Source organism: Lasioglossum baleicum, unplaced genomic scaffold, assembly GCF_051020765.1.
Source record: "Lasioglossum baleicum unplaced genomic scaffold, iyLasBale1 scaffold0021, whole genome shotgun sequence".
Taxonomy (NCBI): domain Eukaryota; kingdom Metazoa; phylum Arthropoda; class Insecta; order Hymenoptera; family Halictidae; genus Lasioglossum; species Lasioglossum baleicum.
This window is the reverse complement of record NW_027469081.1, coordinates 2,222,111-2,243,749: the sequence shown is the minus strand read 5'-3', so window position 1 is coordinate 2,243,749 and position 21,639 is coordinate 2,222,111. Positions and strand designations below refer to the sequence as shown.

The 21,639-nt window shown below is 42.7% G+C and overlaps 2 protein-coding genes across 4 annotated transcripts in view; one reads left to right on the top strand and one right to left on the bottom strand.

Annotated features, from left to right (window-relative positions):
* Efa6 (Exchange factor for Arf 6) overlaps positions 1-21,639 on the top strand; it is a 65,186-nt gene that overhangs the window by 14,269 nt on the left and 29,278 nt on the right. The window contains exon 1 of one of the 3 annotated variants that reach the window (XM_076445201.1): positions 16,067-19,478. The exons of 1 other annotated variant lie outside the window; for it this stretch is intronic. In XM_076445201.1, coding sequence (XP_076301316.1) covers positions 19,311-19,478 — 168 coding nt within the window. In that variant the 5' untranslated portion in view covers positions 16,067-19,310. Of the gene's footprint in view, positions 1-16,066; positions 19,479-21,639 lie in introns of those variants that run through there. One more of the 3 variants, XM_076445199.1, reaches the window with a different exon arrangement.
* On the bottom strand, positions 152-15,480 carry LOC143219239 (putative tubulin polyglutamylase TTLL9). The gene is made up of 4 exons (XM_076445220.1): positions 9,455-15,480; positions 8,033-8,495; positions 7,442-7,732; positions 152-4,083 (listed from the first exon to the last, which is right to left on the bottom strand). Exons 1-4 carry the CDS (start codon positions 9,647-9,649, stop codon positions 3,632-3,634), a joined length of 1,401 nt encoding a protein of 466 aa, XP_076301335.1. The 5' UTR covers positions 9,650-15,480; the 3' UTR covers positions 152-3,631.

Sequence of the window (21,639 nt, the reverse complement as noted above, 5' to 3'; positions counted from 1 at the left end):
GTATGCTCGAGCGTGAAATTGTGATCTCGAATATGTTCAACAATTCTTTCTGTTACAAAGAGACGCTTTCTATTATCATCTTGTTAGATAATATATCTTGTTAGATAGAAAGTCATTTCGTTTTCTCAAGGGAAATTGGAAGCCAAGTTTGTACTATGTATTTAGAATAAGTTTTATAATATTTTAACGACTTTATTTGAAATTACATCCTTTCCGTTAAATGTTAATACAGTTATGTGCACATAAATTACACGTAAACGGTGTTTTGAACGGGGAACGGGCAATTTGTATTCGACACGTTTCGGCCCGGCGAGAGTTAAATATTATATCCGATTTTCCAATCTCGGCGGCGCGGCGCTTCCGTTTCCGACAAACCGAATCCACGAATAACAAGATCACAGGATCGGAATACCGGATTCATAGAATTCCTGTGCTCGTGTCACAGGATTCTCCGCAGTCGTAGGTGCGGTCTCATGCATACACGACAATATACGTTATCGGAAACGTCGATGAACACGTTCGATGCAGCTCACGGTTCATCTATCCCGGCGGGCTGCCATTTTTATACGCGGCGGAGCCACCGGGAAAAGTATTTTCGTGTCCAATCGAAACAATTTTTCATCGGTAAACAACATTCGGAGTCGGAGTCGGAGTCTCGTTGGCAAATTAAAATCATCGCTGGAAATGGAATATCACCGCGAGAGCATAGTTACGGAGAGGGAATACATACCTGTCGACACGCGAATTGTAAAATACATAGTGCACGTCATCCGTTCGCATCGTGATTTAATGTAAGCTGTGCAAATTTCCATTTTCTAACTTTCCTGCAGAACTTCATTTTTAATTACAATTGGCGTACTTTTAATCTATTGAAACGATTAAACAATCCATTCGGACAGAACTCGGAAATTAGACGCGGTCGGGTAGTCAGAAACGTGTCGCCGCAGCGTCTCCGTAGCAATTCATAAGCGTATAAACAACCCAGCTACCGCGTTTCCCATTATTTCGAACAACTTTATTTCTGCTGTAGGACGCTCGTCGGATTTTTTATGCGAGGATCGGAACGACCTGCAAAGACCGCGACGGGTCGCGGCAACGGAGTTCGCGTAAAAAAGAAGAGTTACTGGCACGGTGGCCGGGGGTGTAGAGGAAATGACAATCGTGAAGTAACATTTTAACGAGTTTACTCGCTCTTGCTTGGAAGAATCAGGATAATACGAGGTCGCTTACGAAGTTATACGGCTCTTTCGCTAAATTTAGCCCCCCTCTCCTCGCTGGTTCCCCCCTCGGGTGAAAAAGAAACGAGAGAAAAGGGAGGAGAGAAGAGTCCGCGTAAAAGCGAGAGTGCACCGCGCGGCTCTTCCCCCTTCTCGCTATTCTTTCGTGCTCGCGACACGGTTTCACAGAATTTAAGTTCGCCGACGGAGCCGAAACGAAAAATTCACTGGCTCGGCGGCGGCGCGGCGGCCTGGCGGAACACTGTTACTACGGAATTTCTTTATCGTCGTAATAACGGAAAATAAAGCGCGCGGTAAGTGGTCGGAACATATACCGGGCCCGGAACTCGCGGAAATTTACGAGCTCCGAGCACGTATTGTCGAGAGAACGCGTTCAACGAGAAGAATTGGATCGACCGATAATATTCAATATCGATAGAAATTTATGAAATATTATATTTATTACGCAGCGGTCTCGTTGCGTGAAACGTTGATGAGACCGGCAAAAAGCTCTGTAGACAAGAGTAAAGTTCGGTAGCAACGTGGGGAACTATTGATCGTCATTCTGATTATTACTCCGAGCTAGTTCGTTTATGACAAAAATCCACGGCTTCGGAGTCGGAGTCGGAGTTTGGGAGTAATTGCTGATCACTGGAGTCGGAGCCGGAGTAAGAAAAAGCTATACATCGACTCCCGGAGTCGGAGTCAGAGTCGAAAAAAATATATCGACTCCGACTTCAACTCTTTTGTTTATAAATCATTAATAGATATGTATACATAAATAAATTGCTAATATTCGATCTACAGTATAGACGTATTGTATATGTGTATACATATACCTCGGCAGTCGGCACTATGTAGAGGAGAAACAGTTAAAGTTATGGTAGTAGTATTTTCTAACTATTGCCTGAAAGTGAGAACGTAACAGTCGTGTTGTGTTGTATATCAGAGTTATCTGTTCCATATTCTTAGAATTTATTACAATATTTCAACTATTTATTCAGTTTTGTTACAACTCTTAATTATTTTGAGTACATATTTTTTCAATTTGGAAAGTCGGAGTCGGAGGTAAAAAAAAAAAGAGGAGTTGGAGTCGGAGTTGGAGTTAAGAATTTTTTCTACCGACTCCGAAGCCCTGCAAAAATCGGTAGGTGTAATTTAAAAGATTAAAGACATTAGACGAATTAAAAAACACTTTTATCCCCCTATTATTCTCTTTTAAAGAAACGGGAGATGAAGCAAAAAGGGGAGAGAATAATTCATAGGATGGGGATAATATGGGCCGCAATGATAATAAGTTACCGCGATCGACCGGGAATATTTTCTTCATTCTTTTCGCGAATCTATCGGCCGCGACGTAACCAATGGCGAGCGCAATCGAAATCTCGTTTTTCTTGTGCGATTTAATTTGTTTGCGGCGACGTGGCAACAGAGCGGCCGTGCCACCAACTGGCTGAAACAAACGAGCACGAATTTGCTCGGCTCGCGCGCATAAGCGTGTATGCATATTCATACGGGGTTCAACAACGGCGGTGCACACAGTCGCGTGTGCACGGCGCAATCATACGGCTGCGAATTCGTTCCACTTCCGTGAACCCAATTTTTCCGATCTGCAAACGCGAATTTCGTGGAAATCGACGGCTCGTACACTCCTAGCCTAACCTAGCCCTGGGGCGTTTCTTCCTTTGTGTTTCCGCCGCGATGCGTTCCACTTTACGAACCGTTCAAGTTCATTGTCTAGGATGCCCGTCTGTGGCCTCGGCGATCCGAGACCTCGATGTCCTAACAACGGTCAATTGCTAGACCGATTTATTAATGCTTCCAATAGTTTGCTGGTGGCGCGACGCACGCCTTTTCATCCAGTTGAATTAAAAGGAATGTTCTCTCTTCGATTGCAGCGACATGTTTACTAGCTTCGAGTGGATTAGACGAATGTGCTTGTATGTACATAGAATGATTGCTTTGACTTAGCTTTGATACCTTGCTACGCAACAAACTGGACTGATACAGGCACTTATTGTCTGTCTTAATATGTTTAATAGGTTGGAAATAACATAATACATAGTAGTTTTAAATTCATCCAATGTCTCTACCGTTTTAGATTACATTTACTCATTTTTCTCGTAAACACATAAAATCCGCTGTCTATTCGTTACTTAAATTCTTATAGATAATTTTCATAGGCAGGGTAATTGTTCCAGCCAGCCATTGTAGGTGTCGTTACAATTAACACGCTATTTTCCACAGGATTTACAATTTACGCTATCGAAAGTGTACATTAACTTTCGGGAAAACTAACTGAATGTACATATTTCGTCCATATGAAGGCAGCGTTTATCAGCGGAGCACGGTGCACGATCTGTCGGGAGCGACACGGCTTAAAGAACGGTTTAAACGCAGCTCGTTCGTTTCAGTTACCAGCCTCCGCAGCCACTGTGCGCTTTATTGCGTCTTCCGTTCAAACAATCGCGTAGCTGACGTAACTGTTCGACACGGTTGTTCCGCGCGCCGAGGAAAATGTTGAGCTTTCTGACGGCATCGTTCGCCGGCTCGCCGCAGATCGAGGGATTAGGACAAGTGGTCCACACCGGACCGTCGTTCCACAGTAGATCGAACCCGCCGATTCTGGTCTCTAGCCCGGAGAAACGGCCCTCGAAGTCGAGCACGTTCAAGGTGTCGTCGACGAGATCGAACTTCAGTCGACAATCCTCGCTGTCCGTGCCGGTTAGAGCCGGGGACGCGTTCACCTCGAGCAACCACGGCTTCAAATTCTCGTCGAGAAGTATATCGTAGCCGTACAGCTCGAACGAGTTCTTTCCTGGCATGATTACTGTCTGCACCGCCAACAGACTTGCCATGATCACACCTGCAACATTGTTTCACAGAATCAACATTATGTATTAACCCTTAGCACTCGGCTGGTGACCAGAGTTGGGCAGGAATTAATTACATGAGTAATTAATTACATCTTCAATTACAATTACATGTAATTGTAATTGTATTTCTGCAATTCCAATTCCAATTACATGTAATTGTAACTGTAACTGTTAGTAGCAGTTACAAGTAATTGTAGCCGGTAGCTGCAATTCCTTTCCAAACTCCAAACAGACGACGCTCGCGCGTCGCGTGTGAACATTGGAGTTTGGAAAGGAATTGCAGCTACCAGCTACAATTACTTGTAAGTCTTGTAACTGCTACTAACAATTACAGTTACAGTTACATGTAATTGGAATTGGAATTGCAATTACTTTCGCTCAACCAGTAATTGTAATTGCGGACCACAATTACAATTACAGTGATTCGTCAAGTAATTGCAATTACCAATTACAATTACATGTGATTGTAATTGTATTTCTGCAATTCCAAATTACAGTAATTGGCAAGTAATTGTAATTGTAATTGAAATTACATTTTGCCCAACTCTGCTGGTGACACAAGAGTCAACACCAAAAATTGCTGCACTATTATTCGGAATATTGTTGACATTTTTAGGTATGTTGGTGTCTAATCAATTACGAAACATTCAAGTATTGTACGAGGTATTATTATACGTACAGTCGGTCACGGAAATATTCGGACAGCACTATTGTTTTGTCTATTATAGTCCGTACTTCATAAATTTATGGAATAAGAACAAAAAGAAGTTTCACGTATCTTACTATGCAGTGTGTAGTTAACATAAACATAAGAGATATTTATTTACGATAAGTGATTACGTAAATAATAAAATAAAAATGGAAAGTGTGCCCATTTTCATGTCACGAAAATATTCGGACTCAAGTTTCCAGGTTCCAGGAACTGACTGAAACAATTTTTGTAAACATATCATTCATACTATGTACAGAGTATGTTAGAGATCGAATATTTGTCAGTCTTGCTCAAAATTTGTGCGAAATGGGTCGGAAAAGTAAGAACACGTCGTTTGATATGCAACAATTAGTAATTTTTCATCGGGAAAAGGGGAAATCGATTCGCAAAATTGCAGATTTATTAAATATTAGTAAGAGCACGGTATGGGATATTGTGCGACGTTACAAGAACGAAGATAGAATTGAATCTATCCTTCAAAGCAGACGCAAACCGATCCTCAATACTCGTGATAAACGCTCCATAATTAGGAGAATCAAATTTGATCCTCGGATAAGTGCTCCAGAGTTAGCAGCTGAATTAAATAATGACCGTGGAATGTCAGTGCATCCGGAAAACATAAGAAGAGTGTTACGATCAGAGGGCTATAACGGAAGAATAGCTCGAAAAAAGCCGTATATTAACGCGAAGGACAGGATGAAGAGACTGAATTTTGCAAAGAACTATATTTCAGAAAGGAAAGTCAGTGGTGGGAAGACGTAATTTTCGCGGACGAGTCCAAATTTAATATTTATGGAAGCGATGGAAGAATTAAGGTATGGCGGAAATCGAAAGAAGAATTAAATCTGAGACATTTGCAGCCAACTGTGAAACACAGTGGTGGATCTGTGATGGTGTGGGGCTGTATTTCGGCCCATGGAGTAGGCGAATTGGTTTTTATCGACGACATCCTCGATAAAAATAGAATTCTGCACATTTTGCAAAACAATTTCTAAAAAAGTGCTAATAATATGGGACTCCAAAGTGGGATAAAATTTTATCAGGATAACGATCCAAAGCACAAATCGAGTATTGTGCAAGAATTCTTATTCTACAGTCGCAAGAATGTCCTCCACCCACCACCGCAATCACCAGATTTGAATCCTATTGAAAATTTATGGGATGAATTAACACAATTAATGTAATTGATATTAGTTTAATTAATAAACACAAAGGACGAACTAAAAAGACGTCTGCAAGTAGAATGGCTACGTATTGGACAAGATTACTTAAAAAGAATAATTTATAATATGCCAACGCGCGATTACGGCACGTCACATAAAACATGTGCGATATTAATTTATAAAAACAAGATTTATATATAGTGTTATAAACTTAGTTTTGATAGTGTCCGAATATTTTCGTGGCATGAAAATGAGCGTACTTTCCATTTTTCTTTTATTATTTATGTAATCACTTATCGTAAATAAATATCTCTTATGTTTATGTTAACTACACACTGCATAGTAAGATACGTGAAACTTCTTTTTGTTCTTATTCCATAAATTTATGAAGTACGGACTATAATAGTCAAAACAATAGTGGTGTCAGAATATTTTCGTGACCGACTGTATATCAATTTCATATTAACTGATCTAGGTCGGAAGAAATGTTTAATTTTCGAGTTAAAAGTTAAAACAGCTCCGAGTGCAAAGGGTTAAATGTTTTCTTATTGTTAGAAAGAAACATAGGAAAACAGCGAAAACATACGTTCACCGCACCTGTCTATGTACCTTACATGGTTGCGCGACAGAGTAATTGAAAACTCGGGAGATTTGTGGTTGTAACAATTTATGATCGTTTGACGAGAAAAATTGCCGTCGTTAAATCTTATCTCGCCGTGACTGCATATATCGTACGATTAAGCGCGGAATCCGAAGACGTTATGAAACGTCGAGAAATATCAATTTCTTTCGTTAGACTGCGATCGCGATGATTCTACGTCCTTTGTAGAAATGATTTGACGCTTTGCGAGACGCGAGGGAGGATCGTAGAAATAAAACTGAAATTTGAGGATGTGCTACGCTCGACTTGGCAGCTAACGGAATTTCCACCCCATCGTGCGAGGGTTGGAAGTGGTCTTCTAAGGGTGGATTACGGTTAAGAAATTCCATTTCGAGTGGGTTTCAAAGCAGACTGCGGGGAGTGACGGATAGAAGGAACGTAGAACGTGACTTCAAGGCTGAGCACAATAGCGAACATGCTAGCTTTGCTCCCGTGTACGTAACACATTTAATGGTGTAATAAAGACGGAAAAGGAGACGGATTTATTGGTGGTGGTTGACAGGAGAGGTAGAGGCAAACTGCCGCAAATGTCGTGTACAATATTTTCTCGTGTTTAAAATTGCACCTAGTCATTTTTGTCTAGTAATCAATTTTCAGATATTCCTCAGGGTCTGTACGATGTACAGACACGAAGAGGATAGAAAGACATCGGTAAACAGCGGAACTTTATGGAAAATGAAAATTTTCTACCTGATTTGCAACAAACTCGAGTGAAATAGAAATTGATTTTCTTTGTTAATGTGCTTAATAGAGGTTGAAAAGAAAATGCATAAACATCCGCTGTCTAGACATCAGCATAGAATGGAACTGACCCGCGATACGTTGAAACAGAGCTTCAACAGCTTCGACTCCATGTCGGGCGGTTAGGTACTCCCTGACCTTAACCAACGCCCACTTGCACCCTTTCTTCAGCTCCTCCTTCTCCTCGTGGCCATCGGTCTTCAGCTGTATCGCCATGTTGGTCAGATGCACCCTGTTATCGTCGATCTTTTCCAGATCGAACAGCTCCGTCGATAATCGTGCGAAGCCCTCTCTAGCCAGCCAGGCTTTCAGAGGATGGAACGAGGTTACCAGGCCGTAAATACGAAGATCGAACTTCCTCCCTGCAACCACAGGCCCCAGAAGGTGTAGAAACTTTTCGGCACGTTTGCGCGCAGAGAAACGGCCGATAACGCGTCGCGGAGCATCCGCAACCTCCCGAGAACACCGCGAACAACCGAAGAAAGTGCCTTTGTATCGTTCGACATTCAGCTCTTTCTCTTCTTTCGGCGTCGCGCGCCACGAAAGCCCCCGCGGATTTCAGCTTCGACCCAAGCTTTCGAGGGTATTGAAGCATCCGCGGTAACACTGGCATTCTTCGGGGCGATAAGCGCCTGCTGCGCGAACCCGAACCTGCTTCGAACCTGCCAGGAGATAAGGGTTCTCGACATATTTCTGCACGATGAACGTCTCCACAGGGGTCTCCAGCTGCTGGAAGTTGAACTCCTTGGCCCTCCAATCGGCCAGGTCCTTCAGCTTCCTGAACAGGAAGATCCCTCTGCCCTGTGACCTTCCCGCCGGCTTCACGATCCACGTGGCACCTGGCTGCTGATGATACTCCTCGGCGAACAGCAAATAATCATTCGGCAGCTCGAAGGTGAGCGGCATCGAGTCGCACAATTCCGCTTCCGCGATCTTCTTCGACTTCATCAGTAACTTCTTGTAGCGTGTCAGGTTTCGGTAGAGATAGTTCTTACGTGTCAGCTCGTAATGGTTCCGGAAGTGTGGGATCTTCTGATGGGGCATCAATTTCGCGTCGAGGGCCTGGCGAGCGTCGTTCGTCTCGCACCACCATAGATGCCAGGTCAAGTTGCTCGGGTCGGTGATCTTGTGAAATCGTTCTCGATGAGTACTATTATTTATCGTTGATTCGATTAGGAATAGTCGCGATTGCGAAACCGTGGCGAGAGATGTGGCTAGAATATCGGGCAATTTGTTGGGTAGCTGGCTGGATTACTAGATACCGCTCTGGCATATTTATGAGGTATAAAGGCACGGGAATGGGATCGATATTTCAGCTGCCAACGATGCCATCGAACATTCATGTGGGAGAATAGCTTCCGAAATTTCATTAAAATGCGGCCAGCAATCGTTCAAGACGCGGGGAACGGTATCATCGTACAAGCCAACAGTGAACTTTTAACAGCAAGCTTCTCTTTTACTGGAACAAGGTTCTTAATACAATTTATTATCATTATAAATAAGGTTTTCTTGTTTACGTCCCATCGACATCTAGGTCATTAGCGACGAACTTCCATGATGACTTTAGATTTCGTGGAAGTGGTTCATTTCTTTAAGGAATTCAATGGTAGGGTACATTTCATGTGTGCTTTTCGGATGTAAGGGCAAGATGGAAGGTCATAGCAGGACAAGATTAGATAAATCTACCAAATATAAAAGTGCCCATCGAATTTTCCTACAAGTTGCCAATAAATCGAATAAGTCTCCGAGAGTGGACAACTTCAGGTAGCCGACGGCCAACCCCAACAAATTCGGAATTTCCATCAACGAAGTTAAACCTGTTTTCCCACCTTTACCGAGGGAGGGAAGGGGGCTGCACTCTATTCAGAATCCAGGATCAAGGTTCCCGGTGTTTGTCGGGAGACAATGCGGATTTTCGCATAATCGTGGCCCAAGTCCTAGCGTGGAGGATAACCGGGCAGCTTTTAACACGGTTTTGTTCGACAGAGAAGCCTTAAGGGGATCTTCGAGGCTCGTTTCGCCACCCTCTGGCCACGGATCGTCTCGTTAAGGTCGTGTCGCATGAATAAGGGACATTTCATTACCTGGGTCCATCCTCTCGCTAGCATCACCCTAACCTGTGTCGAGGGAAAGTCACAGCGGAACTTGATGACCTTGTCCTCCTCGTTCTGCTTCTTTTTCGCGTTCGAATTCCTCGTTTTTCGACTAAACAACGGACATTCGGACTTCTCCGAGATCGGATCCGCGGTTTCCTGGCTTGTTGAAGCTTGCTTCGACATAGTCCCGCGGCTCGATCCTTCGAACGATCGAAACAATGGAAGTGGAGCCTCGCTGTTTATCGCGATAAATAAATTTCCGTTGCGCAACGCTCCCCGAAGCGAGTTCAATTCCTGCGGATTTGGTTCTTCCGGTGTGTAATTGGATTTACGCGGACCGGGATTACGTGGCGGGTGAAATTCTGGCTTCACAGGGTGTTCTTGAGTTAGGCGAACGAGTTTTCTTGGCACATTCCGCGGAAGGAAAAATCGCGTTTATGTAAGCTTCCACGGAAAAATGTTGCTTGCCTGTCCGCCTGCTTGTAAGGAAATTATTAGAATATATCCTGTTACGTGAACACGTTTGCTCGTACAATCTGCGCGCTAGCTTTCGATTTCCTCTCAAGGATGATTTTGCGACAACATTGTTTGAATACGAGGAATATTTCATGAACAGACTGCAGATCTTTATGGATTTATGAAATTAGTTGGCTGAAATATAAAACAGTAATAGATTTGAAAAAATTCAAGAATATATATCGCAATGTTGTTTTCTTTTTAACGTAACAAAGTTATTAAGGGATGAAATCAATTTTTATTTTGCATAAAGATCCGCGGTCTATTCGTGAATCAGTGACTACGCGAGCATTATAAATATTTTACAATTAGGTAACAGAACACTTTTCTAGCGTTTCTCCCTTCACGTTTTCCGTTTGCCCACCCATTGAGTTTTCCTTCGAAGTCGACGAATAAACGAAATGTTTTTGGGAACAGGAAAAACGTGGATTCTCTTCCGGTCTGCGGGAAGCAGTTTAATTGATAAATCTACCCCGGAAACGCCGGTAGGAAAATAGGGGATGCCGCGCGCACGACCTGCAGCGAGTATACATTCTTGATACACGTCCCCATTCCGAGCACGTACACAATATTATTTGCCTGGGACCGTGTACGTTACCGTTAGGCATATATGTTACATAGATATGTAGAGGTTGGAAGTAGCAAAATTTCAACCCAGCCAGTTTTCATCCCTCCTCGGTCGAATATTACCCCGGGAATATCGAGCTGGATGGCAGAGGGTGAAGTGCGGATAAAGCGGCGTGATACGGTGTAAGCTCCTTTTCTGTTGCACCGTGGGGTGGAAAACAGGGGGTACAAAACCGGGGTTCTCCCAGTGGTGACCGACCAATTCGCGTATTAATTTCGCAGGCGTGATTACAGAACACTGATGCACTTTACTCGGCGAACAATGAAGAATGGACTGTTTACCGCCTCGAACGTTCCTTTCATCGAATAATTCGATTCTGTTATATGAATGGTTTTAAGGGATGAAAGGGGCGCGAAGCTTGATTGTCGGCCACCTACGGTGAAATTTAGCGACCGCGTCGACGTCATTCAGTTTACATCCATCGTGTAATATTCTTTTGAAGCTACCGGTTCGCAGGTTACAAACTTTTAATTGGAATTTTCGCTGAATCACAATCGCTACTGTCTTAGATTTTTTAATTTTTAGCGACTCCGTTATCGCATATGGGAGATCCTTGTAAATTTCACGTGAACATCCCTGTATCAAATTAATTTGACCAGTTTTTTGTAAATTGCAATATTATGACGTCGCACACTTTTTTAATTGGAACTTTCGCTGAATCACAATCGCTACTGTCTTAGATTTTTTAATTTTTAGCGACTCCGTTATCGCATATGGGAAATCTTTGTAAATTTCACGTGAACATCCCTGTATCAAATTAATTTGACCAGTTTTTTGTAAATTGCAATATTATGACGTCGCACACTTTTTTAATTGGAATTTTCGCTGAATCGCAATCGCTACTGTCTTAGATTTTTTAATTTTTAGCGACTCCGTTATCGCATATGGGAAATCCTTGTAAATTTCAAGTGAACATCCCTGTATCAAATTAATTTGACCAGTTTTTAGTAAATTGCAATATTATGACGTCGCACACTTTTTTAATTGGAACTTTCGCTGAATCACAATCGCTACTGTCTTAGATTTTTTAATTTTTAGCGACTCCGTTATCGCATATTGGAAATCCTTGTAAATTTCACGTGAACATCCCTGTATCAAATTAATTTGACCAGTTTTTTGTAAATTGCAAGATATTATGACGTCGCACACTTTAGCCAATAATTTGGTTGGAACCAAAACTGCGAGTGGAATGACCCATTCGGACGGCTTGCTGCCACATTCCTTTCGAATTCCTGCAAAGAGGCAACTCGCGAGGCACGGAAAGTACGTGTGTGAGGATAATTAATAGACAGCGGACTTGATGCATTTATGATCAAAATGAGTAGCTGTGATTTAACCCTTAGCAAAATTCCTATACAATTATTCAAAATATTATTTACATTATTAAATATGTTGGGATCTAAGCAATTACTAAACATTTAAATACTGTATCAGATATTATATTAATTTCGTATCCATAAAATGAAAAAAATCGTATACAGAATGGTATTATTCTAGCTACGAAGAAATATTTCATTTTCCAGATAAAATAGCTACGAGTGCAAAGGGTTAAAACAGTAAAAACCTTAGAAGAATTTAAAAATACAGTCGTGTTATTTTGAAGCTCTATTAAGCACATTAACAAAGAAAATCAATTTCTATTTCACCTGAGATTATTGCAATTCAGGTAGAAACATTTTATTTTGCATAAAGATCCGCTGTCATGTAATTAATATGGATAACGGCAGTGACATCCAATCATTTGGATGACACCAAATGATCAATTCCGTCCGCGCCTGTTGCCATTCGCACGAAAGTAGTTCGGCAGCAACCTAGTATACATATACTTGTATGTACAGTGACTCCCATTAATATTCGGACGCTCTAAAAAACGCGATAATCTTTTTAATATTGGACTATACGATTCTAACTTTTTTCGGAAGCTAGAGCACTTAGTTCACTACAGGACGTGAAAAGAAATTTTTTTCGAAAATTGCAATTAGTCGGAATTGTCGAGAAAATACTAAAAGATCCATTTTACAACTTTTTTATGTGGGCCTATATTGAAAATTTAAAAAATACGTTTTGTAGATCTGTTTCAATTAAACATATCCTGAAAATTTCGTCAAAATCGGTCGACGTTGCAATGAGCTACAAGCGTTTAAAGATGGTAAAAATTGCAGATTTTCACTATTTTTTGGCCTATAACAACAATAAATCTAAGAATTCTTACATCTTCCAATGACTGTCATTTTTCCCTGCATCAACCAATTTCGATGAAACTTTCACAATGCGTATAACCCACACAGATCTACAAAACATATTTTCCAAAATTTCAATATAGGCCCGCATAAAAAAGTTGTAAAATGCAACATTTAGTATTTCCTCTACAATTCCGGTCAAATGCAATTTTTGAAAAAATTTCTTTTCGCATCCTGTAGTAAACTAATTGCTCTAGCTTTACAAAATACTAGTTCAAATCGCATAGTCCAATATTTGAAAAGTTACGGTGTTTTTAAGAGTGTTCGAATATTAGTGGGAGTCACTGTATGTAGTTTGCGCCCCGGCGCATGCAAGATAAAGAGTGCGGGCGTGCAGTTGGTCGACGATGTCGCGTTCTGATTCACCGAACGCGTAGGTGGTGACGTTGCTGGCGGTCAAAAGCACAGTTATCACGGCGTGACATTGACACGGTATCAATGATCGTGGTCATACATCTCCGACGGAATCGGGCCTCCCTTATCTCTGTTTGGGCACGAGGAAAGCGAACCGCGAAGACGGAAGAGTGAGACAAAGAGAGAGAGAGAGAGAAGAGAAACGGCGGGAGTCCGAACTGTCGGAACCGGAAGCGAGCGGTGGGCGATAACGCCGATATAAATAGCTATTATTTTCCATCCACGTGACTCCGTATACCGTAGCGTGACGATTGGCACTGTCACGGCTCCTCAGTCAGCACGCGGCGCACACAACACTCGCAACACTTGTCGGACAGACACCGTTTCCTGACACGCGTGTCCGACCATGTCATCGCCGATCCCGTGAAAGAATCTGAACGGTTCGACACGCTAAATAGCTGTTTAATTGGCGACCTTGATATCCGATTCGTGTCGCCCATGAGAGGGGTAACGATACACACCGCAATAATAAACCAAACGAGGCCATAAAGAGAGCTTCGAGACTGGCGATTAACGAGAGGGGTTATCATAATAGCTGCGTGGTAGTGGTGGCATCGGTGTTCCAACATAGTACAATACATACATAACCATTCTTCTCATTCTCGTTCTCTTTTAGAACATTGTGTACCATTTCCTCCGAAGATGGTCATGGGGCCGGCAATGGCCCGAGAGTTCTGTTTATGGGTTTGCCGAGTTTATTAGCGCATTACGCGCTGCTGAGGGAAACCCCTGGAACAATTAACGTTGCAGACGGTTTTTACCGACTTTTTTCCGAAACGTTCGTTGCTCGATACTTACAAAGAGTGCTCCGTGAAACATAGATACCATTTCTGTCTGAAAACAACTTGGTTCGTTCTGTTTTCAATAGCTGTACGTTCTGCAGTCTTGACTACATGTAATTGCAATAAGATTATTTTTCTTTGCTGTTTTTATAAAAATGATTATAATTGTATTTTTGAAAGAACTTCTTTCATGGTCATGCATTATTATGTGGCGAATTAATTGTTGGTTCGATTGGTTGGATAAGACATTGTACATCGAGAAACGTGTGTCGTCGGTTCCCTTATTGCTGGAACACTTTCAATTTGCGATGCAGTTTTCAGCGAGACGGGTGTTTAGCGATACGGCGAGGGCATTTTCGGGCACGCCCAAAATCCAATTTAGAGGTGAAACAAGCCCGGTGCCAGCTAAAAATCGATGGGAAACACGCGTTTCGGGTCAACGAGTGCTGCAGCCGCACGAGATAATTGATGCCGATTGCAGTCACGTGTTGGCCATGCGAGAGGGTCCCGCGCACGCGAGTCACCACCACCACTAGCAGCACACCACGTCGAACAGGTCCGACGTGTCATTCCCGTCACGCACTGGTCACCGACCGAATACGATGATGATACCCGTGTAACACGCGTGCAGGCGCGCGTGTCGGTGCACCCTCGTGTCGGATACGGAGGATGCTTCATCCCCCCATTTAGCTCCGCTTCCGTGAGCCTTACACTGTTTCCCTTCGTGAAATAACTGTTGCGTTCACTCGACGCTTTCGTTGGTACGCCAGCGGGAATCGCTTCCTCCCACCGGACCCTAATACTTTAATAATACTTTTTTAGTATTGCGTCGTAAGGAATTGCTTAAATTTATAGAGGATTTAGCGAGAAGGTGAACATTCTTTTCTTTTTTAAGGTGACTCTTATTCACTCCTGTCACAATCTAGGTGCACGGTAGTGCACCAGCCAAGTTCTTGCACTACCTCCTTTTACACGAAACAACTTAGCCGTTTTTTAGGGGCTTATAACTCGACACTGGAGGCAGATGGAGAGGTGTAATTTCGTACACTTGTTAAATGCTATCATGTCTCAATATTGACAAAACGTTAATCTTCCAACATTAGTAGGTTCCGAGATATAGGACCTCAAAAATCGCTAAATTTGTCACTGACTGACTGACTGACTGACAGATCATCAAAACCTTTTGGGTACTTCCCATTGACCTACAAGCTTGAAATTTGGTACATAGGTCCACCATAACAAACACTCAAAGGAATAATTATCAAAGTTTGAAATTTTACACCTTAAAGGGGTTGTATTAAAAAAAAAAACGAAATAGGTTATGTATGGAGAAAATGAAATATGCCGCTTTTCCCATAAGGAACCGTGTAAATTGCGGAAAGAATCATCTGCTCTCTTCAAACGTTCGTATAGCGCTATTCGAGGTAGTGGCAAAAAGCTCAAACTGGTAGATTACAATAAGGTAGAAAATGACACTAAAATTATAACAAACAAAATCTAGATAACGTTGGGTTCTAATTCGCCGGCAGCGTGTTAATCTTTGATACCTACTCGATAATTGATGAAATTTCAACAAAAATTGATGAAATCCCAACAAAAACATTCTGTAAACAGGAGCCAAGTTCTTATGGTCGTAAAAAGTTGTGAGATCAAACAGAATACGGCCAAGTTCGTTAGCTTAGAAATACCTCTTGCAATACTGAAAAAAGCGTTTGTAAAAATTAGTTAAAAAGAACGCTATTTAATTTTTAAAGAGTTACATGGAGGGCTAAAGTATTCAAACTTGGCCGCTACCTAACACGTTTTAGGGCCATTGGTTTAAAAAGTAACAGCCAAGTTTGAATAATTTACCCCTCCATGTGACTCTTTAAAAATTAAATAGCGTTCTTTTTAACTAATTTTTACAAACGCTTTTTTCAGTATTGCAAGAGGTATTTCTAAGCTGACGAACTTGGCCGTATTTTGTTTGATCTCACAACTTTTTACGGCCATAAGAACTTGGCTCCTGTTTACAGAATGTTTTCGTTGGGATTTCTTTTACTGCACCCCCAGCCCCCAGAGTTGTTTGAAATAATTAAAAAGAAATCTGTGCAAAATGTGAGCTCGCTCGGATAACGGGAAAACGTGTACCAAATGGATTAAACGTTGAAACAATTAATTTAATGCTGATAAAAAATCGTTCTTCTCGAATATCTTCGATTTGAAGATATTTGAAGATCTGTGGATTTTTCGAAGGGAATCCTTTCAAGTATGTATTTGATAGGTAGAATGAATGAGTGGCGTTGAGAGAGAGAGAGATAGAGTGACGGCACAAACGACGACACCGGTACCCGGGACAGGGCCGTTCGCATTCGACGGGGTGCATTTGCACGCGAAATTAAGGGTCTTAGGCTGGAGGTCTGCTTGTGCTTTCATGCTCGCGGAGCGAAGAGAGATCGAATTTACATTATTTCTTGCCACCGTCTAGCCCCGACGGATTTCCATATTTCTTGTCGACGTCTCCGATATCGATCCCATCCCCCGGAGCAAAGTGCTCGGCGAGACGGCTGCAGACGCTTTGAACATTGAAACGGGGCGAAGCTTCTTGGCTCCGCAAAAATGGATCCCGTCGCGAATCGTAATAAGGGAGAGAACTCGGGGGCAGGAAGCTGAGGGGTGGAAGGCAAGGTAAACACTCCGTTATTATTCCCCTGGCTTCTTTCTTCCTTTTGAGCACCGGTCACGTCGTTGTCTTCTTTGAGCTCTCCGCGGACCCCCTTGAAAGATAAAGACGAATGTTTTCGTTTATGGGGGCGTGGGCGAGAACGGGGCATTAAACGGAACTTTAAACGCGATTTGGTCACTTTGTGTGTGCCGAGACTGCCAGGGATTACACAGGACTCGTTTTTTCTCGATCAGCTGCTCTCTGAAAGTAACTTTCTCTATTCGAATTTTTTCTTATCTTGTTTGCTCCCTTTGAGCGCGATGCTGCTTGTCCGAGGGAAACAGAAACTGAATAGACTTTCGTCTCCTCTGTGTGGGTTCAATGGATTAAGATTAATTGAAGGGTTTCTTGAGATTTCGAGAGACTAACTAACGTAAGTGAAATTTTCGTTGCCTTAAAGATCTCTGTGAATTGGATAAATTGACTGTATGCCATTTATTAAAAACTTTATGATTCTCGTAAAGTGTTCTAAATTTTGTGGATGGTAAATAATTCGTTCTGTGAGAAGATTTTCGCCGCTGGTAAACTTTGTTTCAAAATGCCAAGCTCATAAGCACCAGTTATTACAATTTAAAAATTCGTTCCATTCCGTTGGTCCGCTTCTTCGCGTTGCTTGATGGAGCGACTTAATTTTATGTCTGCAGCTGGCAGCTATCGCTATTATGCAGGATCATAATTTTATGCCAGCTGCGGATCTTTCAAATACACGGAGACCACCTACCTTCAATTGTTCTCGGCGAAATTTAGTAATGAAGACAATTTTATTGGCGTTTCAATTGTGCTTGACCAGCCTAGCAAATTGTGCGAACATAACTTTGATAAAACGGCGAAATTTAATGATGAGAATGATTCGAAGTACATAGTAGCATTTTTATAGGCGTTTCAATTGTGCTTGACCAGCCTAGCAAATTGTGCGAACATAACTTTGATAAAACGGCGAAATTTAAAGATAAGAATGATCCGAAGTACATGGTAGCATTTTTATAGGCGTTTCAATTGTTCTCGACCAGGCTTGCAAATTGTGCAAACCGCCGGCATTGGAATAACTTGGAGGGGCGTCGAATGATCGCTGACCTTGAACAGTCAGAGTCAGAGCCAGAGACTGACAATGAGTTATTCAATGGTCGGAAATGGTTCGTCAATGGTGGTTGACCTAACGGCTCTTATTACGCAAAACAGTCGACGGTTTACGATTACGTTGTTACGTACGAAAATGCTCTTCCTTTTAGCTACTATTCGCAACCATTGCACGATGATAGGCTCCCCTCTTCCCCCGGGAACGCAGTTACGAGAGCCAATTACGGTTCATTGTAACGAAATTATCGATACACTTGCGCTTAATGAAATTCCAGCGCGTCCATTGTTTCTTGAATGGCGCCGGGCCCCGATCGGCTCCGTCGATCTAAACGAATAATAATGTCGCGCTTCCATTTCTTTCACTTCGCCCTCCAATCTATGAATTATTAACGCAATTTAGTTCACTTGTTCTCCATTATAACTCGTATCCGTTCTACAGAGTATCCTTCACATTGCACATCATAAACGAAAGAAGAAACTCTTATATTCTTCATTATTTATACTGTTCCAACGAATACATTTCCATGGTCCCATTCAAGAGGTCCACCCTGTACACTTTCTGAAGATTCCCCATCCCCAGAAAGGTAGTTAAAATTCAGTATGTTTGCTGCCCTATTTCATAATTTCCCAATCTCCTTTGGCTCGCAATCCTCTTTTCAAAGTTCGTTTTCCGGTCAGCACCCTTTCCGAATAAACTACCTCCATTACGTAGTTGTATCATTCTGTAATTTCACGAGGTTAGGTCGACCATAAAGGAAACGAAATTACATACTAGGCGTTTGCGGGCAACCGAGCCTCGGGCCGAGATCCCGAACGTTTATGTAGTTTCGCTAGCCGAAAAGTTCAAAAGCAGGAAATTCCTGGAAAGTCATAGTTATTCCGAGAAAAGCTCGTGGAAAAACGGTCTGAAAAGTCAGAGTACCCTCTTAAATCTCAGCGACGTATCAATCCATTGATCGATTGGCGCCCGGTTGAGTAACGAGCGAATTCGCAGACAGCATTTCACTTTTCTATAATAGCAGGGCCATTGAAAACGCGGTGGCAGGTTGCCATAGTTGACAGCAGAATGAGCGTCGGACGTCACGATCACTTTTTCCGTTGTTTCTCCCTCACGGGCCAAAGTCCGAGAACCAAGCCATCATGTTTTCGGGGACGGTCAACCGTAGTAGCCTTAGCAGCTGAAAATACTCGTCCCGCCCGTGCAAGAAGAAGAAAGATCGAGCCTCCTCCGTCGTAAATTCTGCGTATCGTGCCGTGACCGTCAACAACAAAAACACGCGATTCCTCTGGTCGCCCATTTGTGTCCCAGGGTGCGTTACACGTTACACGTGAGCGTACAGCCAGTTGGACACCGGCCCAGGGAAAGTCAATGTCGCGACAGACAAAAATACAGCGGTGGCTGCCAGCAACGACGTCGCCTGAATTCTAATCCGTGACCGAGATTCCCGATCAGTCGGGTCTCGCGTATTTCACTACGTGGTTCATGTTCCTGGGTCCTCGGCTGCGTCGCATAGCGAGGGACGTGCCGTGCCTATCGCAAATGCCCAGTTTCGCCTACAGCCTCTGGTGTTGCTGCTGCCGGCCCCTTGATCGATACTTGTCCAGACACGGCGACCGATTCGATTACGTCCCGTATACACCCCTGTACCAGGTGAAAGCCGTGTGTCCTCTCTACTAAAACTTTGCTCATTATGTACTCGGAACAATCATCGGGAATTCGCCCCGATTTTTTCATCGACAGAGGTCCGTATCCCGTATCGGATTCGTTGGAAATTGACGGAGGCGTTTGTTTTAGTTTCGAGAGCCAGGTAGATTGAATGCAGATGGGCCAGGTGATCTTTCACCGAAAAGCTTTTCCTTTCAGATAGATTATTTCCTTCTGTCAGAATTGATTTTTTGATAGACGATAGACGTCCGCATCGGATTCGTTCTTAATTAACGGAGGCATTATGTTTGTTTCAAGAGCCAGGAAGATTGAATGCAGCCAACGAAACATGTAGAAGCTCCGTGTCGAATTATTTCTGATAGAGATCTTCGTCACGTGTCGAAATTGTCTTCTTGATTACTCGGAGATTTGTAGACGATTTGGTACACAGTTTGTTGAACTTCCTAGCTTCCAGGGTTCTAGCACGTTCCTCTTTTCTGTCTTCGCAAATTCCGCCACTCTGTCACTGTTGGCCCGCCCACGCTGACTTCATTAGAGGGTATATATCACTTCCGGCCGAGTGCTTTCGTGTATAAAGCTCACTAATTCTGCCGAGTACTTTCTTTCAGTCATTTTATCCGTTAAGGAGGAGGTTCTTTTATCGAAGCGCCCCTGCAAACATCTCAATTACGCTTCAGCCTTTAACCATTGTTGTCAGTCTAATATGCTTTCAGTGTAAACTGTGCAGGTGGAAAACCGCCAAATCGAACAATATCTTTAGATTTCCGGTAAAATTGGAACAATGCGATGTTGCTAAAAATAAACGCGTCATATTTCGATCTGCCTGCCGTTCAGTAGTGGATGAAAATAAACATGTACAGTGACATTCACAATTATCACATAGTTCGATCGCAAGAAACGAAATTATTTCGGATATTGTCTGCGTGGATGTGTTGATCAGAGAATATAAATTTGTAAAATGATATTCTACTCTTCCCTGTTCAAAACCACTTGCCAAAAACCGTACACATGTATGAATAGAGTGCTCCTACGTTTCTGTCACAATCATCGAATAATCCAGCTACAAGAGAACACGAAATTGTCTCTAAAATCGTCAGCTGCGATGTTAGTTGATTTTTTCACTCGATTAACCAGCGAACGAACGTATTCTGAAAAATGTCGGGCGAGATACGACGCGCGCATAATTGCACCATTGAGGGCGCAGAAAACCGACCGAGGTATAAACTGGATCCGTCGTCTCTCACCTGACCGGCCAAACTTCTCTCACGAAATTATTTCGTAACTCGCGGCTTGACTGGAGCCCCGACTTTCACGTAGGTAAACTTTCTACGGCGCCCTCGCCCGACGATATTTTCGTTAAATTTAACAAAACGAACGTTGAAGCGACGCTTAACGAGGTCGCCAGATGAGTTAAGCCGATAACGCGAGCTCTCTTCGAACAATAGAGCAATAACGCGCGATCTTCCGAGACCGATCCGGTATTGTAACACGATTATACACCGGATGATGTCTCAATTTTAAAAGAAAATCCGGTCTCTCCGTGTTCTTTGACGGATTCCGAAATAGCCTGACCTGGCCACTGAATTAGCATAATTCTTCTGTATGTAATTCTGTGTGCAATTATCAAGTTGGGAAAATATATACACCAGTGAAATATTCGTTCCAGAAATTGGTGGGAGCGCCTCTGCTCCCACTATAGCGTCTCGCCACGCCTCTTTCATCGTTAGGCCACGCCCATAGGACATTTAATTGTTATTCGATCATACGAAAATAAGAGAAAGGCTGAACACGAGGGACCCTCGTTTCCCTATAAACTTTTCTTCGAATTTTCCATCGCGTCGACGATAGCCGGTATGTATCAAGAGAGATACGAACCAGTGCAATAATCTACGCTGCATTTCACATGCGACGCGCAGCCGCTAGATTATGCCTCGACACGGAACATTGTCATCTGCCGAGTGGAAAATGTAAATCTTTGAAATATACATACAGACATACATCTCGGCGTAGAACACTTTGTCCATGGAGCACGAGGGTCCGTTCACGAGTACATTATCCGCGGTGCTGGCTAATTCCCTTGGTAATTTAATTGCAATTGCTCGGTGACGTTCGTCATCGTATCTCTGCGTTGATAGTACATACATAC